This window comes from Acromyrmex echinatior, chromosome 5 (assembly GCF_024713525.1).
Source record: "Acromyrmex echinatior isolate Ae372 chromosome 5, ASM2471352v2, whole genome shotgun sequence".
Lineage (NCBI taxonomy): Eukaryota > Metazoa > Arthropoda > Insecta > Hymenoptera > Formicidae > Acromyrmex > Acromyrmex echinatior.
Genome location: NC_141856.1, coordinates 4,549,426 through 4,573,746, shown reverse-complemented (window position 1 = coordinate 4,573,746; position 24,321 = coordinate 4,549,426). Strand labels below are relative to the sequence as shown.

The window sequence follows — 24,321 nt, the reverse complement described above, 5'->3', positions numbered from 1 at the left end:
TACATTCGTTAAAATGTTGAATTGATTCTGGACTCAAAGTTATGAAATACAATATTTATTACTTAGAGAGAGAGGTACAATACACTACTAATAGTTTTTCTGTAGGTGGAAGCGTCTCGGAGATTTCAAGATCACTTCCACTTTTTCAAATGGAATTGTATGATTTTTTACACAATATGATTCCTCTAATTATTCTGCATATAAAAATATTAAGTAATAATATCAAAAAACAATAGTTTAAGAAATTTTATACTTTATTCTGGCATATATCGCCATAAAATGTTAAATAACTCATAAACTATTAATTTTTTGATAATGTACCTTAATACTTTTATATGAATAATGAGATGATTCAATTGAAGAAAAGAAAATACATACTTTACTTATTTAAAAAATTATGCTTGTGTATAGATATTTTTTTAAAGCAATTATGTGTTTTCTTTCCACTAATTGATTCATTTCATTATCTTGTTCATAAAAGTATTAAGGTACGATTATAAAAAAAATTAATAATTTACGAATTATTTAATATTTTGTGTGAATATATATCAGAATAAAGTATAAAATATCTCGTAAACTATTGATTTTTTTATACTACCTTAATATTTTATATGTAAAATAATTAAAGAAATCATATTATATAAAAAAATCAACTTCATTTAAAAAAGAGAAGGTTATCTTGAAATCTCTGAAATATCTCCATCTATAGAAAAACTATTAGTAATATATTGTATCCCTTTTGATGCTATACTTCAATAAATATATTATTTCATATCTCTAAAAATAGCGGAAATATTGTAAGTGAACAGATTTACTGTCTTACCTTGTATATAAGGCTGTCCCAGAATGATCATTAAATACTTCATGTGCAAGTAGAGCAAACTAAACTGAGTCGAAAAATCCTTTATTATTTTGCAATTTTTGCAATAGTTTACAAGATATTAATTAAAAAATCGCCAAATATTCCAATAATTTTTTACTCAAGTACAATTGACTTTACAGAAAAACAATAAGAAACAAAAATTGTTAATTTTTTTTATAGAGTTTTGAGAATTTTTTCAGAATTTTTTAGTACCGCATTTTTTCATGTTAATCAAAATAGTTGCCAATAAGAAAATGCAGTACTAAAAAGTTGATGAAAAATTCTAGAAAAATTTTTAGAACTTTGTAATAAAAAAATAAATAATTTTTATCTCTTGCTGTTTTTCTGTAAAGTTGATAGTATTTGAGCAAAAAATTATTAAATATCAATATTCAGCGATTTTTAGTTCGCTAGGTACATTGTTTACAAACAACATTGACATTAGCATGCCTCATTGGACGGTCTTATCTCATCGCTCGCTTGCATTTAGTGGTAGGCCAAGTGAATTTGACTGTTTTCATAAATTAATATCTCGTTAATTATTGCAAAAATTGCAAAATGGTAAAGGACTTTTCGATTCAGTTTAGTCCGTTTTATCTATTATACAAGAGCGCTTGATCAAAAATTGCGGGATACTCTGTATATACTTCTCATAATTTGAATGCTTGACAAAAGACAATTTATAAAGATTATAATATTGTTTAAAAAATGATCAAGTATGTTCAATTTAAAAGGTCTTATGTTACATTTTTTCTTAATTTTAAAGGTGATAGAAGATACTATAAAAGATTAAAACGCACGTATTGAAACTTCTATCAAATCATAACCTTCAAGTATTGGAATGTTCTCGTCGCAAATTCCGCGACAAGATCACCGGCATACGTATCTACAAAACGCCAAGAGACATTAAAGAAGATAAACAGGCGAGAACTTGGCCTCATTCATAATTCATGCCGCTAATTTCTCAAGGTGGCGTACAGTCCGCGTTATTGCGTTATCCGGAAAATCCTTGAATAATTCTCATCCGACGAACTCACGCCGCGAACTTTCGCTCGGTTATACCGCTTTATCCATCATCGCCCTGTAAAGCCATTGCACCGTCGCGCGTCGTTCCGATTGCAACTGTACGAATGCGCGGGCATTTTGCATTCTATCTGTCATCTCACCTCAAATTAGAACCTAGTCAATTAGATTAAATTATTTTCCAACACAAAAATGTTCTCGTTATATAGTAGATAATTTTTTATCTTAATAAGTAAATATAAGATTTTGGTAACAACTGTCGCATCATTTCAATCAAGTTTATGAAGGAATGAAAAGGGAATAATACAATTAAAAATTTTTAATACGAGTAAAATTTAAATTCTTGAATAACTGGATAAAATATTCCTGCACTTTGATATTAATATGTTTTTAAAAACTATTTTTAGATTTTTTTAGATCTCTGAAATCTTCATAAGTAAAAAATTTGGAAGTTATATTATGCTTAAACAATGTCTAAATAAATGAAACAAAGTAACGATATATCCCGTGATTAGTCTGAAAATTTTCATCGGTTACATCGAACCAGTTAATGATATTTCGACACCGCGGCAGTGGCTATTGCGAGTTGCATCCCCGCAATCTAATAATTTCGTGAATCATACGGTGGTCATGCCGTGGACAGAATAATTGAAATTCCGCTCCAGATATTCGTATCAATTGGATGCATTTGTTAATTTAACGCCACTCGCCGGCAGCGTCGATTCGCACTGCGATATCCGTTTTCCTTGTATTTACTGGGGGAGCGAGACCCGTCTAAGGTTTGAATAAATATTTCCCGCTTTACAGTGTCCAGCCAATATCCGTTAATCGAAGACTGACACTATTATCTGTTCCCGCGCAGGATTGATTGCGATATTAGGCAAACAAAAGCGTTATGCTTTACAGAGGATTTTGTCTCTGTGGGCACATCTCTGCATTTGCGACTGTTGTAATATTCATGCAGATGTTTTAATGTAGATTACATTGTTTATTACTGAGCTGCCGTTAATACTCAGCAGTCAAGCAGCGAGTTCCGTTTCGTTTACGCACATATTTGATTAAAGTTAACAAAATGGTTGAGACTTGTTTAATAAAATTATTCGTTGAAATTCTAAGAGAGAGAGAGAGAGAGAGAGAGAGAGAGAGAGAGAGAGAGAAGATGAGAGAGAATTTTATCCAGTTTCTACCTATTAAATTATATGATGAATTTTTTTGCTTTCAGCAGGAAATGGCGCAGCGTAAAAACTGTTTTTTACGAAAAATATACTGAATGTACATTTTGATACAGGGGCAACTCTCTAAGGTAACTCTTTCCGAGCTTCAAATAAAATTACAACTCTCTTCCGTTACAATAGAATACATTATGCAACCGGCCAATTTGAAGTTATTAACTTATTGCAAATGTTATTTAACAGTTCATCTTATGCTAAGTGAACCTTTTATTCAACACGCGCCCCAATTTTTAAAATACAATGAACGTAAAAGTATTATATTTATTATGAATATTTTTCAAGCTAAAAGAATTATCCTAATACTAGCGTGTAATGTATTATAAAATCATACATAATTTTAAATAACTTTTGCTAAGAATAATGCACACCTATGAAAGGCAAATAGCAATCTGCTTTTTGTACATTCTTATAACCTTTAAATTCTGATTGAAGAAATAGGATATTATATTATCAAATTATTTTTAAAAATTTGAAGGATTTCTTGGTAAATATAAAATCGATGAAGAATCATAAAAATTGACAGATCCAATATTGTTCTAAAAATAAAATATCAAATTGTAATATATATGTTTATTGTGGGAGAGAAAAACTATTCAAAAAACAAATATGATTAGATATGAAATGTTATGTAAAAATAAAAGAGAAATTATTACACAATTAGTTTTACAATATATTGCTAAATGATGTTATAATAAATGTTTTATTATTAAAAATAGGTTTGTTGGTAACAAGACATATGAAAGCTATGTAAAAAGATTTAAGTTTTCTTCGTAATTATATCAATTATCTATAATATAGCATTTTTTCAGCAGATATTTTTTGTATTATCGAAATATGAAAGGCTTCAAAATTACGCGTATTTATATATTATGTATTTATCTAATATTATCATTTATACATACTATTAGTTGTATTTGAATAATTACTATGCGTAAATAATACTGTGTATTATATTAAATCTTCTACGATTAGTCCGAGAACTTTCCGATCTTACAATGTAAATAATTTTTTATATTTTATGATTATATTTATCGCAATATTTTAAATTGAAATTTAAACAATTTCTTTTAAAACAAATCCTAATGTTAAACCGAATAGTTCAATACTTATCAAAGATATAATTATTTAAAGACGCATATGTCACTAGACTTTAGGGTAAAGCAATTATTTATCAAAACGATCTAACGAGAAATTAAATTTCCGTTTCTAATCGTCCCGCAATTTTTTAGTCAGCTAGATAATCGCGAGCCAGTATCCTGGGCCATTCATACCAGGTAGAAATCGGAGTACTTTGTTTCGCACGGGCGCAATATAACCGCTTGCGAGTCGGTTCGCGCAATAACAAAGCCCCAGTCATAAGTCGCGCGGGACGTAATCGCGCGAGGATCGTTGTGTCTTATAAAACTTTTGCAATTTTGAGGGAGGTGTGACTGACGTGTAATAACCTCCGTGCTGCCGCCGGCAATGGCTCCGGACGCGATTTCCGGCCCCGACGTTACCCCTCCTGGATCCGTCGCTGCCACCGCGGATTTCATAGCTCCCATATCGATTTGCAGGCTTCGCTCACAAATTAACTCAAAGTGGAAGCCATTTTTTGGCCTCGCATCTGCAAACGAGGATCCGCAGGCATGGATAAGTTGAATAACCATTCTGTCATTTTCTTTTCTCTTTCTGTTCGTCGATTCAGGTAAGCGTTTCGTCTGATGCGAAAATTAAGGCGGTATGCGAAAGTAATATTTAGCTGCGGAAGTATTAAATAGCAAGACAAGAAGAAGAATTACTCCATATAGATACATGAATCAGTCAATAAAAAAAATTCAATCTTAATACATAACACTTTAATTTTTGAGGACAGAATTAAAATTATTTACACGCAAAGAACATTTTTGCTAAATTATTTGAAAATTTAAGTAGAAACATGAAAATAATTTTGTTGAATTAATAAAATAATTACGTAGGAAATTTAAACAATGATGAGCAATGTTATAAAAAATTTTAACACTCTAACGATCAGCATTCTACATAATTATTTTTTGTAGTTATTGATAGTTTAATAAAATTATTTTTCAAATCTGTATTTAACAAAATTATTCTTTTTATATATTGATCATTTATCATATTTATAATTATACGTAATATTATAATATAATTATACCTTCCTTTCTGTTCTATGTGTAATTTGAGCTCAGGTTTTATTAATCTCGTCATTCGATAATCTGTCGAGATTAAAGAATTAACAGTGCTACAGGGAGAAATCATAAAAGTCAACTCTACCGGGAAAGTAATGTCGTCTGAATTGAATTAGAAGTAGAAACGTATCCTCCTTTTCGCTTGTAATTGTTCAGACATGCCGTGATATTCCAGAATTTAATCATTTTCTTTCACAACTTTTTATTTAGATGCTTGAGTATTAGATTGGATATAAGATTGTAATTAGAAAGAGATCGAGTTTATGAACAGAAAAGTATATATATCAGGAACTCTGAATACTTTCAAGAATAATAGAATGAGAATCGACATGAGATATATACTTCTCGAAATAAGAACATACAGATTTAATTTATTAAAAATGCAAATTTAATATTTTTTAAATATAGAACTGTACATAAATGTTCGCTTTGTTCGAAAGTTCGAAACTAATATTAATCTGCATAAGTATAACTAATATTAGCCAGAAATAAATATAACAACGTATATCTTGATACTTAATCGATTTGATCTTTACTAAGTAAAGTGAAATCTCAACGATTCCATTTTGCTTCACTTAAGTTCTACTTGAGAATAAATATTTGATATTATTTTCGTTTATATCGCATAGGTACTTTCTTTTCTGTCGATATTGCCAGCGAATTCTCCATACACACGAACGGACGAATGAATCTAGGACACGCGGGAATAGAAAAGTTCATTATGTTTCGTTTGGGCAGCGCTAATGAATTTCTGGGAAATTAAACCTGCGCTTTTATCTAACATAGTAGACGGTTTGATATTTATCACGAGCACGCCGCGAAACTCGCTTAACCATTTTAACAGTTGCAGTAACGACGGCGAAAATGTATCGGTGATTGTATTTCGTGTAGAGCTTTGGTACCGCTTCTGCCATCACAGCATCAGCTATTGAAATACTACTAATTTCCAGATATACTTTCCATCGCATACAACATCAATGTATGTATATGAAAACATATACTATACAATGCTTGATTATATGTTTTGAGACGTTCGTACGTACATAAGTGAATTGCAGCTGTAATCTTTTTTGAAACCTCGAACTAGTTTCCTATTAATAATTAATGATCCTTTATATCCATTATTATATTACATGAACTTTTTTGCATTGTAGTACTTGTAGATTTTGCCATTATTTCAATTTTTTATGTTTCCAAAAATGTGTACAAGAGATAATAAATAAATATATATATATATATGTATATATACACATATCGAATGAAATAAAAGTAGACCAGGTCAGTGTATATTCAACCAATTGCACAATTGAATAATTATCGATGCAAACGCTAATTATCATAATTAAATATAAGCACATTGTGTGACATTACTGACTTAATTTATAGTGACGAATGTCATAAGTATAATATTATACATATAATGTAAATGTAATGGACAAACTTTGTACTCGAGAAATATAATGGTCATAAAAAGTCAAGAAAGAAAGCGATTAAATTACAATTCTGGAATATCACAACGTGTTTCAGCAATTACGAGCGAAAGGACGTGTTTCTACTTGAATTTAATTTCACACAACTTTCCTATCTGCGTTGACTTTTATGATTTCTCTTCCATAGCACTCTCTTTCTCTCTGTTAATACTTTAATCTTTATCGGACAAGGTTAATAAAATCCAAGCTAAAATCGCAGATAGAACAAAAACGTGGGAGGCCGCGAATAATCATAAATATATGAAGTAATTCCATCCCTCCTTCCGCTATCGGAGGATATTAGAAACCCCAACTCGTGAGTGCAACGATCCCTCTCTCGGTTTTATCGTCCCATAAAGCGATTCGCCGGGGGAATCATTTTGTATTTAACGTACACTCGAACGAACCACCCGCGTTCCGTAACGCTCTGTTACGGGGAATAAAAATTTGTATTTTACGCACGGCGCGGGCGGAAGGTGATTTCGTACGCGGGGTAAAACGCGAAACGCGCTGCACGCTAGACTCTTGATAGTCGTTACATGTTGATTTTATCGGTTGTCGAACGGCCGAACCGACGATTTCGTCCGCATCGAGGACCATCACCGAGGCGCCGCGCCATCGTGTAATGCCTTCGTAATTGCGAACAACGGCTATCGTTATTAATAGCGACACTCCCTTAATCGCTTTCAGATTAATTAATTACTCGCTCGGATAATTGTTGAGAACCTTTTATTGCGAGGTTCCTAATCTCGAGGTTCCAAATTCCGCGACGTAAATTATCGACCTGATCTTTTTTTTTTCTGTCGCCAACTTACGTTTAATTTAATGTAATTACGACCCGGCTATAAATTTCAGAATGCTAAGATAGTAAATCTGTTGAGACGTTAATGTTTAGGAGAGAATTCTCACTTTTGCTTTAGATGTATGGCGGTTCGCATTCAAGCGCACATCGATAAATTGAACGCTTTCATATGTCATTATATATTCTCATTGTATATTCTCATATTATCGGTTTTAGGAATATTTGTGGTTTATATAAGACTATTTTGAACAGAACTATATGTATAAGCTGTCACCAAAGTCATTAAACTTTGTGATCGTGCTCTCACTCAATATACGTCAGAAGACATTAATTATAGAATACATTACTTGTACATACCGTGACTAAATTAACTAATAGAGAGAGAGAGAGAGAGAGAGAGAGAGAGAGAGAGAGAGAGAGAGAAGGATACAAATATCATAAGAAAAATATATATTTTATAAATGAGAAGAAACTAGTCTTTAGGGGGGGACATGTAAATTTTTTAAATATAAAATCACATATATGATCAACGTTAGATCGATGTTAATATTAATACAGTATTAATGTGAAAGACAAGATTAATCCGCAATATGATAATCCGATGAGCATTCTTTATAGTTTTCATTATCTGTTTTCCCAAAATAGACAGATAACAGCACTGTTAAATTCCATATCAAATTGTGCCTAATTTAAGGATTATTTTTAATTATTTCTGTAGATTGCCATTTCTTCTATTCAATAGTCGTCGATTTAATTGAAAAAATAAAGTTAATAATTTAACTCAAAAAATGTAAATATTATCAAAATTTAATTAAATATTTACTAAGTGTATTTACATTAATATGGATGTTATTTATTTTGAAACTGATAAATTAATCACACAACAGAAATGAATTGATTTACATTTTGATGCACATAGTTAATGATACACACAATAAAATGTTATTTTTTAAATATTAAATCTTATTTTATTAAATGTTATTTTTTTAACTCAAGGGACTAAGTTACCATTATTTCTTCTACACATATTTTATTAACAGCGAGATACAATCGTATCTTAGCATTGACGGCGTAATATTAAGTGAGAGTGCCATTCTCCATCGAAATCTTTCCAAAAACAACGGAAGGGAAGACGATTATTGGGGAAGCTCGGTGACGTACCGCGAAGGTACTTCTCTAAGATGAGTATCTGAGGTTCGGTTGAAGTGGTTCTGAGACTTCCATTAACAATGAGGGTAGAGAGTTTGGCAGATAGGGGGTTTGAATTCCGAAGGGTGACAAAGGCGGACGAGGGAGAACGACCGATGCGGCGTGCGACGGAGAGAAACTGTCCCTCGTTGTTGCTTTCGATAATTTGGGAGTCTAATGTTTCGCCTCTTCGGCATTCGGGAGAAGCGTTTTGGGGATCCGGTTGGGAACAAGGGAGAAGAAAGGCTGAAACAGGGCGAGAAGACGTGTAAGGGGAGCGAGAGAGAAAACAAATTGACACCTGCACGCGAGAATGGAATCTCGGGGCTGCGACCGGAACGAAAGCACCGCCGGAGGTGATGGTGAGACGATTGAATAATGCAGATGAGAAGTGAGGAATTTGCTTAAAAGTCCGATCATTCAGTCTGCATTCTCCAACTGTTCTTTGCTGCCCACGGGAAAGAAGTCAGCGAGTATTGTAATTAGCTCCAAGTATTAAAGTATAATAAAAATTCTAGGTCTTACAGTGACGTCACGCAAAACACAAACTAACAATAACATTATAGCAATGTTTATAGTTTCCTGTTGAACAATATACTGTTACATATAACGTATGTTATATTACATTTATACTGTTGAATAGGAAATTAGAACATTGATATAATATTATTGTTAATTTAAGTTCTGCGAGATGTGTAATTTGCGATGTCAAATTGGAAATACATGCTGCTTAATAATTTTCTCTATTTAAAATTTAAATGAATGTTTATTTACGTCGCTTAAATAAACGTTGTTCCTTCACATGCCGATTATTGCGAAGAATATTATTAAGGCCTCGATGATCTAAACGGCTTAGGAAACGTTCTCCCGGAAAGCAAAAAGATCCGGGTTTGGCTCTCGGCCGAGGTAATATTTTTCGCAATAAGAATTAATTATTTACAAATTTTAATATATAATATTATTAAGATCGTTCCTAGATGTGAAAAAGCATCAAATTGTTAAATAGTCAATTTAATTCATAGTATTACTTCGATAATTTCATAGAGTTAGCGTTTCAAGACCGAAAAATCATTTCGGCGCGTATTTTGAAGAACTACATACGTCATATATAAATTCACACAGAATCATACAAAGCATTTATGATCCAGCTAGACTGTTTAAAGCATTGATTTTCTATAGTTGTGTTCACACACACACGCACACACACACACACACACACACACGCACACACACACACACACACACACACACATATGATCCTATATATTCTTAAAATTTAAATATTGAGGTAACTTCGTAAGTATTTACAGCACGATTTATTTTTTATATAAACATGAAGACATTTCTTGATACTATCATAATATTATTAAAAATTATAACATTTCCTCAGGATTTGATAACAGATAATTCATTACGATTTGAGGAAATATAAATAGGCACATGACTGAATCTGTAATTATTGCGGAGAAATTCCCTTCTCCATTATCATATATAATATTATCATATGTAAATATATATATAAATACATATCAAGAAGCTTTTTGAATCTTCTTTTTATAAGCGATGTCGATCAGTTACATCGACCATTATTGTTTCAGAAGTTACTTCCTAGTTGTTAATTTTCTCATTTGTGAAATGTAAATAGATTCTCGCAGTGAATAAATCTTGCTTAAGTATCTATGCTATTCTTTGAAAAGACGAGTTACTATCTCTCTACTATCTCTCAGTTTATTGTGCAAGTAGAGATTCATTAGCGCTGTCGTAGTATATTACGCTGATACCACGAAACATCTCATTTCGAGATACGGCACTTTTACTCAGATCCGAAGTAGAATTCCACGAGATTTATTTTGACGGGTTGCTGCTTATCCCACTTGAGACATCAGTCTTTCTAAGCCTATTACGCGGCCCTTTTAATACCATTCCGTATTTCTTTTGGCTGTGATCGTTTCGTGAACCCGTTGGCGTTAACATATAAACGTTACGGAATCCGATGACGGCTCCGTATATCATAATTTGCCACCATAAACATTTCACATTGAAAATGGCTTTTGGATGATGTACGCGCGCGAATCGGTTTATCTCGAGAACGTATCCACATTTGGAGAACGACTTTGGCTGCCATACATACGACATAATATAACGATAAGTAAATCTGCGATTTAACCCGCTGTCACGTAACTGGCGGTAACTCGTTTTATAAATCTTTTCGCTTATATTATTGCATCCGCACGACGAATGAATAAATATAGCTCAATTCTTCTCTCAAACGCGCGCGAATCAATTTTTTAATGTACGAGGTGTATTAAATCATGATCGAAAAATCATGAATTATAAAGAACATAAGCTTTAATATATTAATATAGTTAAGTTGTTTAATATTTATGTAGTTTAATATTTATTCAACTAACTCTTCATCTTTTTTTAGTTCTAAGACTTAGAAAAAGATGAAGAAGAAATTGAACCGAGATTAAGGTCTACTTTGGTGGAAAGAGATAATAATAAATTATAACTATATATACTGCTTATATAGAAAAAACAATTTTGCTAAAGTATCTAAAAATTTAACTAGATAAAAATCTGAAAATAATTATGCTAAACCATAAAAATATGAGAACGCTAAGCATTGTGACAATGCTTCGAAAAATTTTGACATTTTAACAACCAGCTTGAACGTTCAATATAATTATTTTAATGGTGTAATAAATATTTTTAAATCTATCTCTACCTAAGTTTTTAGATAAAATCTGAAATGATGACTTCTATAAAATCGTTCTTTTCTCCTCTTCAAAAATACAAATCTAAAAAGCATAATTTTCGAATTATTACCATGAATGAGCTAACATTATTATAAATGAATTAACAATCATCAAAAGAAACTAACTTAATTTAAAAAAAAAATTATTAAAATTGTCACAACTGGAAAGGATGATTTTTTTTAAATGCCACACGATAGGAACATCACAAATTGAATAAATTGTAAACAATTTCTTTTCTAATCAAAACGCCCAACATTAAAGAATATGATGAAGATATATGACAATATTAAATAAATATCTGTATTTTTATTAATAAAAAGATTATAAACAATGGAAAAAAAAACATTGAAAAAGCATTGGAAAAATATCCGAGTATGTTTTACCGAAAAAGCATTGAGTTGTAAAACGAAAGTGATAAGAATTTGATCATATGAACATTTGATCATATTAAGAATATATTCTTTTCATTGATACTTAATTAATTAGTTAATATTTTGTCTGTAAAATTAAAAAATAGTTTTTTTCCTAAAAAAACTTGATATTTTAAATCGTGTTACTTTTAAAATAAGAGAGCAATATGCACTTTACATATTTTTTCTAACATATAAACAATATAATACCGACGGAAACTTTATTACAAAATACAGAACATAATTATTATAATTAATATAGCTATTTTCTTAATTTAATATAATTATACTGTTGCATAATAAAAAATTGGTTTGCGTACCGCGCGTAATCACTAAAAAAAAATACTATACTGTTAAAAATTCTAAACAAGAAATTATAGGGAATTTCTCAATTTATACCAACAATAAGTCAAACGTTTAGCCCACTAAACTGTCTTCGCTGTAAAGACGCGTCAAATGAGAGTACGTGCTTAAACGCTCTCGCTCAGGCATAGCAACGTCACGGGCGACCGTCATACATCGTCATCGCGCAAGAGACGCAACGAGCTCGATGCACTCCAACACCTCCTGTAAAATGATGGGCACGAAAGGCGTCGAGGCATTCATTATGCGATGCTCTTGCATACGCGCGTATGAGCGAGTTTATACGCGGCCTTGTTTGCGTTGCGCTCAGGGCGAGGGAAATTAAGAGAGACTGGGTCGCAGGTACGCGCGAGGATTACGGGGGCGGAAAATGGTGGAGCAACACATCGTAGCCAGGGAGTTTACGGCTGTTTACGGTTGTTTCCGAGGATGTTTACGTAGCGTCCGAAATTGAGAAAATCAAGAAGCTCCGTTAGTAGAGCTGTAGAAACGCGCGCCGAGAAAACTGTAGATGCTCGATGAAAGGTGACCGACATCGAGGAGTGTACCTCAGGAGAAAATCAAGTGCATCAAACCGAAATCCGTGAATATCTCGTTGAGTCCTTGAGAGAAAACGAGAAAAGCGTTCCCGTTTACCGTGGATACAAGTAGCCGGTAGAAACGTCGTAGAATATTGACTTCGGCTGCTACAAATCAAATGCCATTGGAAAATGATTAAAAGAACAAATAAAAGAAATCCTCGAAGAAATCTACGTAGAAAAAAATTGTTCAATAACTAGAATACAGTAATTAATAATGGAAATCTGTATTTGGAGAGAATTGTATCAAAATATTTCTAAGATCTTAAAATATAAAATATAATTATTTTATGTAAAAGTGTACAGGCACTATTTTTAATATTTCTCGATAGATCTAAGCAAAAATAAATTTTTATTTTTATTTTAAAACATTTTTTCTGCATGCGTTTTATTTTTATTTTCTTCCATCATACTGAATAACGTGATATACATTTGAATAGCTTGTTTTATGTTATACTATACCGATTTACTTTTAAATCGTTTTTAGATTTTGTTTTTTGAAATTTTAACAAAACATTGAATAATAGATATTTTAAAAATTATTTTGTTTATATCTGAGCACTTTTCCCTTCAATATACAATCTATGAGCTATATTTCATTTGATGAAACTAGATTACTTAGATTCGCGCGCGAAACACATAAGTATACATAAATTATCAAAGGTAAATTGAAATTGAAATTGAAGATATAGAATAAATAAGTACGTTGAGTGAGATATCGGAATTGAAACAGCTGCTGGAAGAAAACGATACTGCGTTGCAGTCGAAAGAAATATCAAGACGCGAAGACAGTACATTGCGTGGATTATCGAGACGATAATGGATGAAGCGTGATAGAGAAGGTGTTCCCTGAAACGAAGGGTTGGCACTAGGGTAAAGACAGAAGGGTGCTTCTCGAAGGGCGTTCGCGGGGTTGCCTAGCTCGACGATAGAGTTTGAATAATGCAAACTTGCACAACGCTGCTTAAAAGTGATCGGTCCACCTCTCTCCCTCCCTTCCATCCGTCCATCCCCTTTATCCTCTCTTTTTCACCGATCCCTTTAGAATCTCACTCTCGGTTCGTCTAAGAGTACGAACTAAGATTGATTTTGGATTCGATGGGAATTGGGAATAGTCAGCCTGTTACACTCTCTAGCAACCTTTCCTCTCCTCCTTTCTTTGCCTTTCATTCTCTCTCGTTTTTCTTCTTCGTGTGCCGGTCTGATTTTCTTTGCTTTTTCCTATTTCTTCCCGATATACATATGTACACATGCATTTACATAGCTGGATGTAATATATTTTTGTAACTGGAAAAGGCATTGAAGATGCTATACTTACGGTTTCAGTTAAGATTTCTTATCTTATTATGTGTGCGTGTGTGTGTTTGTGTTTGTGTGTAGAGAGAGGGAGAGAGAGGGGAGAATGTAAGAGTCAGATATTAATTTTTGAATTTAAAACGACAATTATTAATATCATAAAGTTAATATTGCAAGATACGTGTCGGTGATGATTAATTGACGATTTCGCTTTGTGTAATTTACAATTTTATTTAATTTTATTTATTATTTATTTTATTGCTTTTGCAACGTATTTTCATTTTTCTCGCGTTGCATTTAAGAATTGTACAATAGATATTAACATTTTCATCGTCGCATTCATTTCGCATTCGCGGCTATCACTCGCTTTCACGCTCAATTTACATATTTCGCTGCGTCTGTAATCACCGCCGGCACCGATGGAATTATGGAAAGGACGTCCTTTGTGGACGTGACCGTATATAAAAGCCTGGTCTCTGGGCGAGATTTATCCTACCGACGATCAACCCTCCCAGGGGAGTATAAAAGTGCCAAATTAGAGTGGTACAGCGACTGGGCCAGTGCCGTGCCTATATAGGGCACGGCGAAAGTCCGCATTGCGGAATGAGAGATCGCCTATCGGGGCTATCACCGCTCCCCTACCCTTCACGATGCCAATTTGCGAGAGATCGCAATTCCCAATGATGCGAGAACATGCGAATCGGAAACGATCATTTAAATTCTCATTTTAATTTAGTCCTCATAGAACTTATTACGTCTTACGATTATGTCTAATAATTGACGTATATCGTTTAATTGATTACGTATATTATGTTCTCGATTACATTTTCTTCTTGATTATCATTCTCTTCTCTCACTTTGCGCTTTCGAAAAGTTCCACCAGCGCGATGAGTAGAAGCAGTGGAAGTACAACAAAAATATCTTAAACAACCCATAGTATATTTATCAGACTGCAGTATATACTCTGAAGATTTGCCATTCCATGATTATTTTAAATCAAGTGCATTCCGTCTTCTGCTCATTTATTATTAATGCTATGTTACTTAAGATTGAATTGCATCACTGAAATACGTCTTTCTGTAATTTTAGAAGAATAATCTTTTCCTTGCACACACAAATATGCTTTAGAGACTTGTACAAAATTAGACACTTTAAGATAAAGTGTGTTGAAGAAGTATCGTTGAGAACTTGACAGAAATTTTCAAAATATTTAACATTCACCGATGTTTACTATCAGAGAAACTAGAATAGCAAATAAATATATGTATTGATATATCGTTGCATCACTGTAACCAACGATGACACTTGGATCTGCAACGCCGACCGAAACACCGCATTGCAGACGCCTTTTCGAGACAACGCATATCGGTATTGCCTTTTTTCTATTTATAGAGATCCCAGAAAACACAGATATATCTCAAACATGTAACTCATACATAATTTTAATGTTTTGACTCGTAACAGTTATGTCAAAAGTAACATGAATTTACGAAGAATGTTCTCAAATTTATCGTCCCAAATTTTACATGTAGTAGTTACATAATAGTGGTATGATTTAAATACGAAACGACGACAAAATTGATATATAACAATCATTGAGATGAATGATGCATACGTAACATTTATGCAATGCAAAATTTGTTACTGTGACATCACAAATGGATGAAATTGTTATTTATTTGTTACTTATTGATATTGACCCGATTTTTTTTATTTAAAGAAATTTTTTGATTATTTCTTGTTAGAATTAAAAAAATTGTTTATATAGGTTTTTTGCAACTTTTTTTAAATAAAAGAAAAATATTTTTAATACATAACAATAAATTTTCTTAAATAAAAATTATTTTTTTATATAATAAAAAGATTACGGTTTTATTTTCTTAACAAAAAAAGTAATTTTTTGTTTATTTACTTTTATTTTTTTAGTTCAATTTATTATTTACTGTTTCGCATATCTATATTCTTGTCTTATTAACTATAATTAATTATTGAAAAATGCATCGCATCACCGCCAAGATTTGAACTCACCTAGAATGGTAGCTTAATAACATTTACGCTGAGCTAATCGCACGCTTATGATCGAGTCATTGCCAACGTTATTTATATGTTTATATCATCCCTTATTGTTGATATCATTCTTATATTAATTTCAGTAAACTATCAGCCTCTGCTGATAGTTTAATATTATTAATATTTGAGGAGATTACATGGAAACAAAATAATATATATAAAATAGCTGATATTTATTCATTTATTGTTAGTTAGGAAATGATAATAATCTATTCATGTTAAATACTTATCTTTTATATTTTTATATTTAAACTTTTATATTTTTAAATAATTTATAAAAATCGACATGACAATCGAATATATTATTATTATTTAACTGCATATACAAATATTTAACTGATAATATAATAGAAGTAAATTATATAGAACCTAACCTATGTTTTGAATAGACTATTTGCTAAATTGTACTAATTATTTTAATTATTTCTTTATTGAAAAATAATTTGTAATAATACTTATTGATCGATTGTTTCCTTTAATTTATTACATTTATGGTTCCTTGATTTGTTTATATAATTCTCACTTCTCTCAATTCTTTAAACAAATGTAATCACTGTGAAAAAGTGACGTATAATTTATGAAATTAAATTTTCATCGTAGTGATGAAAATGTATAATGTACATTTTTTTCCATTATGACTTTGTGCTGTAAATGTATTGTGTATTTTGTCTCATTCATAGAATGGTACATGGATGTAATTTAATTACATTTAATTTACATAATTATATTATGTGCTAAATATTATATATAATAAAAATATATAACAAAATTATCATATTTATATTAGAATGTCTCAACGCCATAAAGCTGTCTTGTTGTTATAAAACAGAGACATCTGAATAATGACAAAAAATTATATAATGGTGCTAGGTCATGTTTGCTAGGGATATTATTTGTATTTATGTGAAATTTGCAAAATTTTACAAAGTTTTTTACTTATTCCAAATCTTTACATGCCATATTTTTCTTGTTATTTGTTTCTGTACCGTTTATTATTATATTCCTTATTATGTTTTCGGTGATATGATTTGTGTTGATATTAAATACATTTGCCTGTATAAAAATGAAACTAATTAAACTTAAACGATTTCGCTTACAATAATGTAGTTTTTTTTTTATAAAAAGAAATTGTGCACGAGTGACAGTTTCTACGAGATCATCATTACTTTGTCGCGACTTGATCGTAGCGCAACTATTTGATTACAGATGAAAATTGCCGTGTCTGTGAATCGACGGCGCGGCGGAGATAAATGGAATAACGGACGGTGGTCTGCATTTTGAAAGTGATTCGTGCAGCGTACAGCAGCATAGACAGCGCTACACCGGAGCGACTCCCGCGAGATCGATGCGTCAATAATTTCCTACGACGATCGTAGCTCGTTCGACTCACCGACATTATTCATCGTGCGGAATTTCGAATAAAACAACCGACTAGCGACTGTGGAATCACGTTAAAAGCTTTTTAGCTTTTTTTGCCAAAACGATCCCACGTTTCCTCTTGGCTGCTGTCCGTATGTCTGTTCTTTTGTTTCTCTCTCTCTCTCTCTCTCTCTCTCTCTCTCTCTCTCTCTCTCTTTTTCTCTCTCTTTCCTTATCGTCATTCTACCTTTTTGCCTTCCATCCACTCTTTCGCTCTTATCCATCACTTTAGTCTTCTATAGTCCAACATTTTCTCCGTGAAAAGCGCTAGCATGAGCGCAACGAAAGGGATAGTGAAAGAAGAGCAAACGGTTGAAACAGAAAGAAGAACCGTGGTAGTAAATTTCACCGCAGTTCATGAAGAGTGCCGGCAACCGTTAACAGTAACACATCGAAATGCTCTCTCGTTCTTTTCGTATAGTGCAACAAGAGCTAACAGGACGTAGATAGGCAAGAGGAAGGGCTAGAATTCTCGAATAAAAAGGATTAATTACTCCCTTCATCGTTATCTCTTTTTACCGGAAAAAGTCGGCTTGATACAACGGCTCATTATCAGAGACTTTAGATAAAGAACGAGCGAATTGAGGTGAGATCGATCGAAAGAAATATTGTCGCTCATATCGCACGCTATTCCGAGAGAGAATACGTTAACGATCCGTGCTTGATATAAAGTCTTCTATAAATTTAAAAATTTTTGGCTCGCACACGACATCTCGCACATACGGATGTTAACTGCCTTAACATGGAAAAAGTGTGAGAAATGTGAATTAGATACAATACATACATTTACATATTAATACAGCCATTCATTCCGTTACAATAAATACGACACTATTTATGCTTTAGCTTAATTTACTTCGAAAATATGAAATATTATTTACTTTTATATTATTTACTTTTAGTATTTAAATATTTTAGTATTTAAATATTTTTAGACAAATGTATATTTGTATTTTTAAATACATATTGACACAAGAAATTTACCTGAAAGTGATAGAGTAAATATATCCTGTAACACACATCATGTGTTGATAAAATTCGGCCTCTCTCTTATCATTAAGCTTTCTCGTTTCGTATCTAATTTCTTCGGAGATCGAAATTAGGGCCCGCAGACTATCGATTGCCTATTATAAAACACCGGGAATTTTCACCACACGCGTGCGACGGCTCTAAGACCATGTGAATGTGGCAAAAGTGAATTTTGGAAATCTGGTTCAATCTGGTTCACAATCAGGCAAAACGGCAAAAACGTGCCGAGAATCCTAACAATCATTGCTGTAGTTGGTGAAATTTTTATCATGTTTATTTGCGAACTTACTGACCAGGATGAGCCGATCGATGTGCATAGGCGTCACGACGTCTGAAGCGCGTTTTATGTTGCAGAGAGAGAACCATTATAGATGCCGATTACTGCTAGTAGTCGACTCGGATGACACATTTACGAGCGAAATAAAAGTCTGACAATAGGAGACAGAGGGTTGCAATGAAGGGAGAGGGGGAGGAGTTCAATGACATAGTGCATTGGCAGACAAGTCAAGCCTACGGAATAATGTCTCGTAGACAAAACGTCGTTATAGAGAAAAATCATTATAAATATGCATTGAGATAATTGAGATCGTGAAAATGAGTGTACTAATAACTAAGATAATGTACGTTTTAGACGAGTAAAAGTAGACTCTCTTAATAGAACGTATTTCCAGTACGCGAAATGATTTTTTTCAATTTAAAAATTAATGTCAGTTATTTAATTTAGCTTTTTTATCTTCTTTACATATTCATATTCTCGTTATACGATAATTATAATCTGATCTTTATCTTTTCAGAACGGTGGTTGGGGAGAATGGTCACCATGGTCGAAGTGGTCGACATGTACAAGGTAAGACATTAATTATAAAACGACATAAAATGAAATTTATTGAGACACATCTTTAAATTAATTGTAAGGTATGCCTTAATAAATTTTATTTTAATTATAATATGATTATATGAAACTTTTTTTAATTATTTGTCTCTTTACAACTAAATACGAGTTACGGAAATTCCCAAATGACATTTTTACCTACCATAACTTCATGTTCAGTTCAAGAAGACATTACACAGTAAAAAACATTTTATATGTGTGTTAAACCTAGTTTTTATTACAATTTTTGAATTTATAATATATTCGAGTATTAATGTGATTATGTTATATGAATATTTTGTGTTAAATTGATATTTAACATTTTTTTAATATTAAAGTATCACAATTTGAGAGTAAGTGAATAAAAATGATAGTTTCGAAACATAAATTCTGAGATAAATAAAAGATGAAGATGTGTTAATTTAACATATGAATGTAAATTTTATTAAAGAAATACTTCCACAATTTGTTTTCAAATTATATCAAAGTGTTTTTTGTATTCATTTTTACATAATGTTTGTGTTACTTTCTAATATTCATCTTGTGTTAAATTAACATAAAAATTTGAGAGGACCGTTGCGGTAAATGTAAAATGTTTTAAATTTAATACAAATTTTTCAACTGTATAAGAAAATGATTCTCATTTAAGAATTTCCATCTCACTATCCAATATTTGCTTCGTGATAATGTGTTTTGTAGTAATATGCATATGCGAGACAAAAGTTCTTATTTCTCGGTGAAGAAATCGTATTCCAGTATAAACTTTACAACACGGAGAATAGCACATCCGGCGCACATATTGTTCGATAGTCGTGCGACAAAAGGGCGATCTTGGCGGTGGCCTCGACTCCTCCGCATGCAAGGCATGATCCAATCCCCGCGATTTCTCATCGCCTGTTTCGTGCGGTTCTAATATTGAGTCCTACTGGTAACACAACCAGAATGTTGAGCGTTCCGGAAACTCATTTTGGCGGCTACTACCGGCAATAAGTTTGTTCTCGACTCACCCCGCTCGTTTTTCAGTTATACAGAAGTGGCCAGAACTAGGAGACGTAGCAATTTATGGCACTTACAACTTGCGAACTGCACTTGGGTCGAGAAAGCTTATTGTGTGATCTACAGCACTCTACTTATTGATGTTTCTACCAACTGCACGTATCTTTGTACTTTCGTCTCTATTACAATTTCCGATCTCGCCAAATTAATAAGATGTTTAATAATAATAATTATAGATGTTTATATAGATGTTTACGATTGATGAATATATCGCGATGAGTTTGTTTATTATTAGAGGAAATTATAATAGAGTATATCGGGCAATGAGAGTATCAACACAGCGCGGAAATTGATGCGCAATAAAATATAATTATCAAATAACGTTTACATAATATATAAATGTACAATGATTGTATCACCTTACTTGGACGTTTCGGTTTCTTTTCAAACTATCTTCAACAAAATTCATAGATACTCTTCGTAGATGTCTTGACAAAATATTGCGACAATGTTGAAATTAAATTCTATGTGAGACTGAGGATGAGCATATCTCTACTATCTGATTGGCAGTTGCCGAAATTTGTCTCTTCGTTGTTTAGCCAAGTGACTAATCTCCGTCTCAATAGATCACAATCAGTTATTCAAACGTAGCAAATCAAATTATAAAAAGGAACGATAACATAAAAGACTTAGTTTTACATTGAGTATACAATATAAAATTATGTTGACATAGAGAAAAAAATAATATAAATAAAACTGATTTAGGAAATTACAAGCATTTAAAATGACGTAATATTAGCAATAATATAATTACTATTATTTAAACTACGCAATTTGTAAAAGGAAATTGTAAGAGTTTTATTTTTGCATTCATAGAATTCGTTTTTAGCTGATTTGCTATAGAAACAAGTCACAAATACACGAATTATAAGTTTGTACTTCTTTAATTAGCTAAACAGATTATGATTTTATTAGTATTAATAAAGTGCAATAATTAGTTTCTGAGAAATAAGGGGGTGTCACTTTAGAAGACCTATGTCAGTAGGCGGCTTTCCTCTATAGATGATAATATCTCCTACAGTAAAAAAAATTTACAGTAATATCACAACAAAGTCAAATGCAAATGTCTGTGATATCGTTCTGACATCGTTTGCACATCTGTGAAAAGTTGCATCTCACTGTGACACTGCTATGATATACAGGGTGTCCCATCTAACTCGACTATTTGAAAGCCTCGCTTGGTTTTTATGATAGGAAAAAGATAAAAGTAGATTGGTGAAAAGAAAATACGTAGTTGTTTTAAAAAAATATGTATGCAAAATGAATAATTTTTTTAAATAAGCAACTATGTGTTTTCTTTCCACCAATTGATTCATCACATTGTTCTGTTTATAAAGGCATTAAGGTACAGTTATCTAAAAATGAATAGTTTACGAGTTATTTAATTTTATATGGTAGAATAAAGTATAAAATATCTCATAGACTATTGACATTTTGATATTACTACCTTAATACTTTTATATGCAGAGTAATTAAAAGAATATTAGGTTAAAATCACTAGATGTGGATAGGCACTAATTCCAGATCACTTTTTATTTTTAAATAATTATAGTATTTTTTTATTAAATATAGTATATATCACAAGATTCTTTAGCATTTGTTTTATCACTTTCAAGTGTCAATTGAATTTAATTTATTAGAAACAGCGCTACATATTTTATTGATGTCGTTAACTTAAATTAAATGTGCGAGATTAACTAACGTATGTATCTTTAAAAATTCATTCAAAGTGTGATATCATAAGAATAGCCTTATGGCTTTTATAGTAGGTAGTAAATAGCATTAGATTTTATGGAAAAAAATCAACGTTGTGCTCAGTGAGATCAAATGTTCCGCGAAATCAATATGTTGTTTAATCACTATGATATAACAATACTATGTTATAATACTTTTATTACATAAATTTATTATAAAAATGTTTTAAAAATTTGTCAAATCTTACAAATGATGCCATCTCGAAAAGATTTATTTGTTTTAAGTATCAAAATAAAATATAAAATAGTATAGGGGAAGTTCAAGCAAAATGAACGCCCTAGATAAAGCGAATATCTTTTATTTTCGCTTATCTATCTGAGATTGCGCTATGAGTCTTTAGCAGTTGAAGGAATGACCAACCAGTGACGCTATGAAAGTACGAACGACGATATGATTGCGTTCGTTTGTGTTTAATAGAATTATATAAAAAATTGAGTTTTCTTGCGATTTTTTCTTAGATACGTAGTTTAATTATTATCTATAATTGTTCCTTAACCAGTGAGAATGATTTTTTTATAAGAATTCTTTAAACGTGTATTCGAGGTTAAAATTTTTCACTCGGTGCTTCAACTTATTCTAATCTTTCTAAATTTGCGTCAGGTAGGGCAAAACGGACGATTCATCTTCTTTATATTCAGTATATAATTACAACGAAAATTACTGGGAATACAGAGGGACAGACGACCTTTCGAGTGTACGAAAGGCATGTATTTATTTACATCTTATTTTTATTTATTTTTTGCTACAATGCAGTATGATGATTTGTTTATGATTGATCCAGTGCAGTCATTGCATCAAATGGGCCTATGAAGGCTGCACTACATATATAAAGGATTTAATAGCTATTTTTGTGACGATTGCCAAGACTGGTTCTAATTTTTTGAATTTCTTTTGCATTGCTCAAGTGATCCATTCGCTTTATCCAGAGAGGTCGGGCAAAGCGGATGGTTTCTTTTTTTTTTTAACTAAAACGACATATTAATGTTCAAGTTTTTAATTTTTTTTATTTTATTTTAAAGTTAAGTCCTTTAAGAGACTTATGAGAATAAAAATTATTTCTGATCTCAATTTTAATTATGTCACTTTTTCTTCTCAACCTTAACTCGTCCGCGCTGCTCGGGCTTCCTCAACATGTCTATACGCAAAAAATGTTACTATTCATAATTTAACTGTCTTTTATTGCCAAACGTTTAATTTTCATCAATTTTTTAAAATTATCATTAATTTTTAATTGTCACTAATTTAAAATAAACTTGAATGTATTAAAATTGTATCATTATCCATAATTAGATCCTAGAATTAGATGTGACTCATTAATTATAATTTCGATTTATATATTTATATATATATATATATATATATATATATATATATATATAATGATATACATGCGCAAATTCATTCTTATCATCCTTATGGGAATGTCACTAAAAAAGATAAGACATTTGATGAATTGATTCGCAATTAGTACATGGAGTCTAATTGTCATTTGTTTTTTCAAATATACTTTATTCAAATATATATACTTTAATTCAAATTAAAACATATAAAACGATAATAAAATAGAATAAAATCATCCAATAATGTAATCTTTATGATCAATCATAGCTATTAAATATTTTATTAATTGTTTGATATTGTTTTGGATAAAAATATGAAACTTTTTTTAAAGAATGATCCACATTTAATGGTTTTTTATCCGGAAAAAAAATATTTGGTTAAATTAATTGGAATTTTGGTTGAAAATAAACGATTCAGAATTTTGGTAAAATCTACTAAATCTACTAAATTTCTGATTAAATCTACTAAATATTATTTCAACTAAAATTTTAATAAATTAATAATTTAATCAGAAATCTTTTAGATTTAACCAGAATTCTGGATTGTTGATTCATTTTTCACCAGAATTCTAGTTAATTTAACCAAACATTTTTTTTGTAAAATATTATA

General features: G+C 31.4%; 1 protein-coding gene across 3 annotated transcripts in view; it reads left to right on the top strand.

Moving 5' to 3' along the window:
• Positions 1-24,321, top strand: part of nolo (ADAMTS-like no long nerve cord) — a 529,289-nt gene that overhangs the window by 202,049 nt on the left and 302,919 nt on the right. For all 3 annotated transcript variants that reach the window (XR_015545180.1, XM_087406490.1, XM_011068727.2), the window contains exon 3: positions 19,484-19,536. Coding sequence is in view for 2 of the 3 variants with exons in the window: in XM_087406490.1 (XP_087262616.1) it covers positions 19,484-19,536 (53 nt within the window). In the remaining variant the exon portion in view is untranslated. The remainder of the gene's footprint in view (positions 1-19,483; positions 19,537-24,321) is intronic.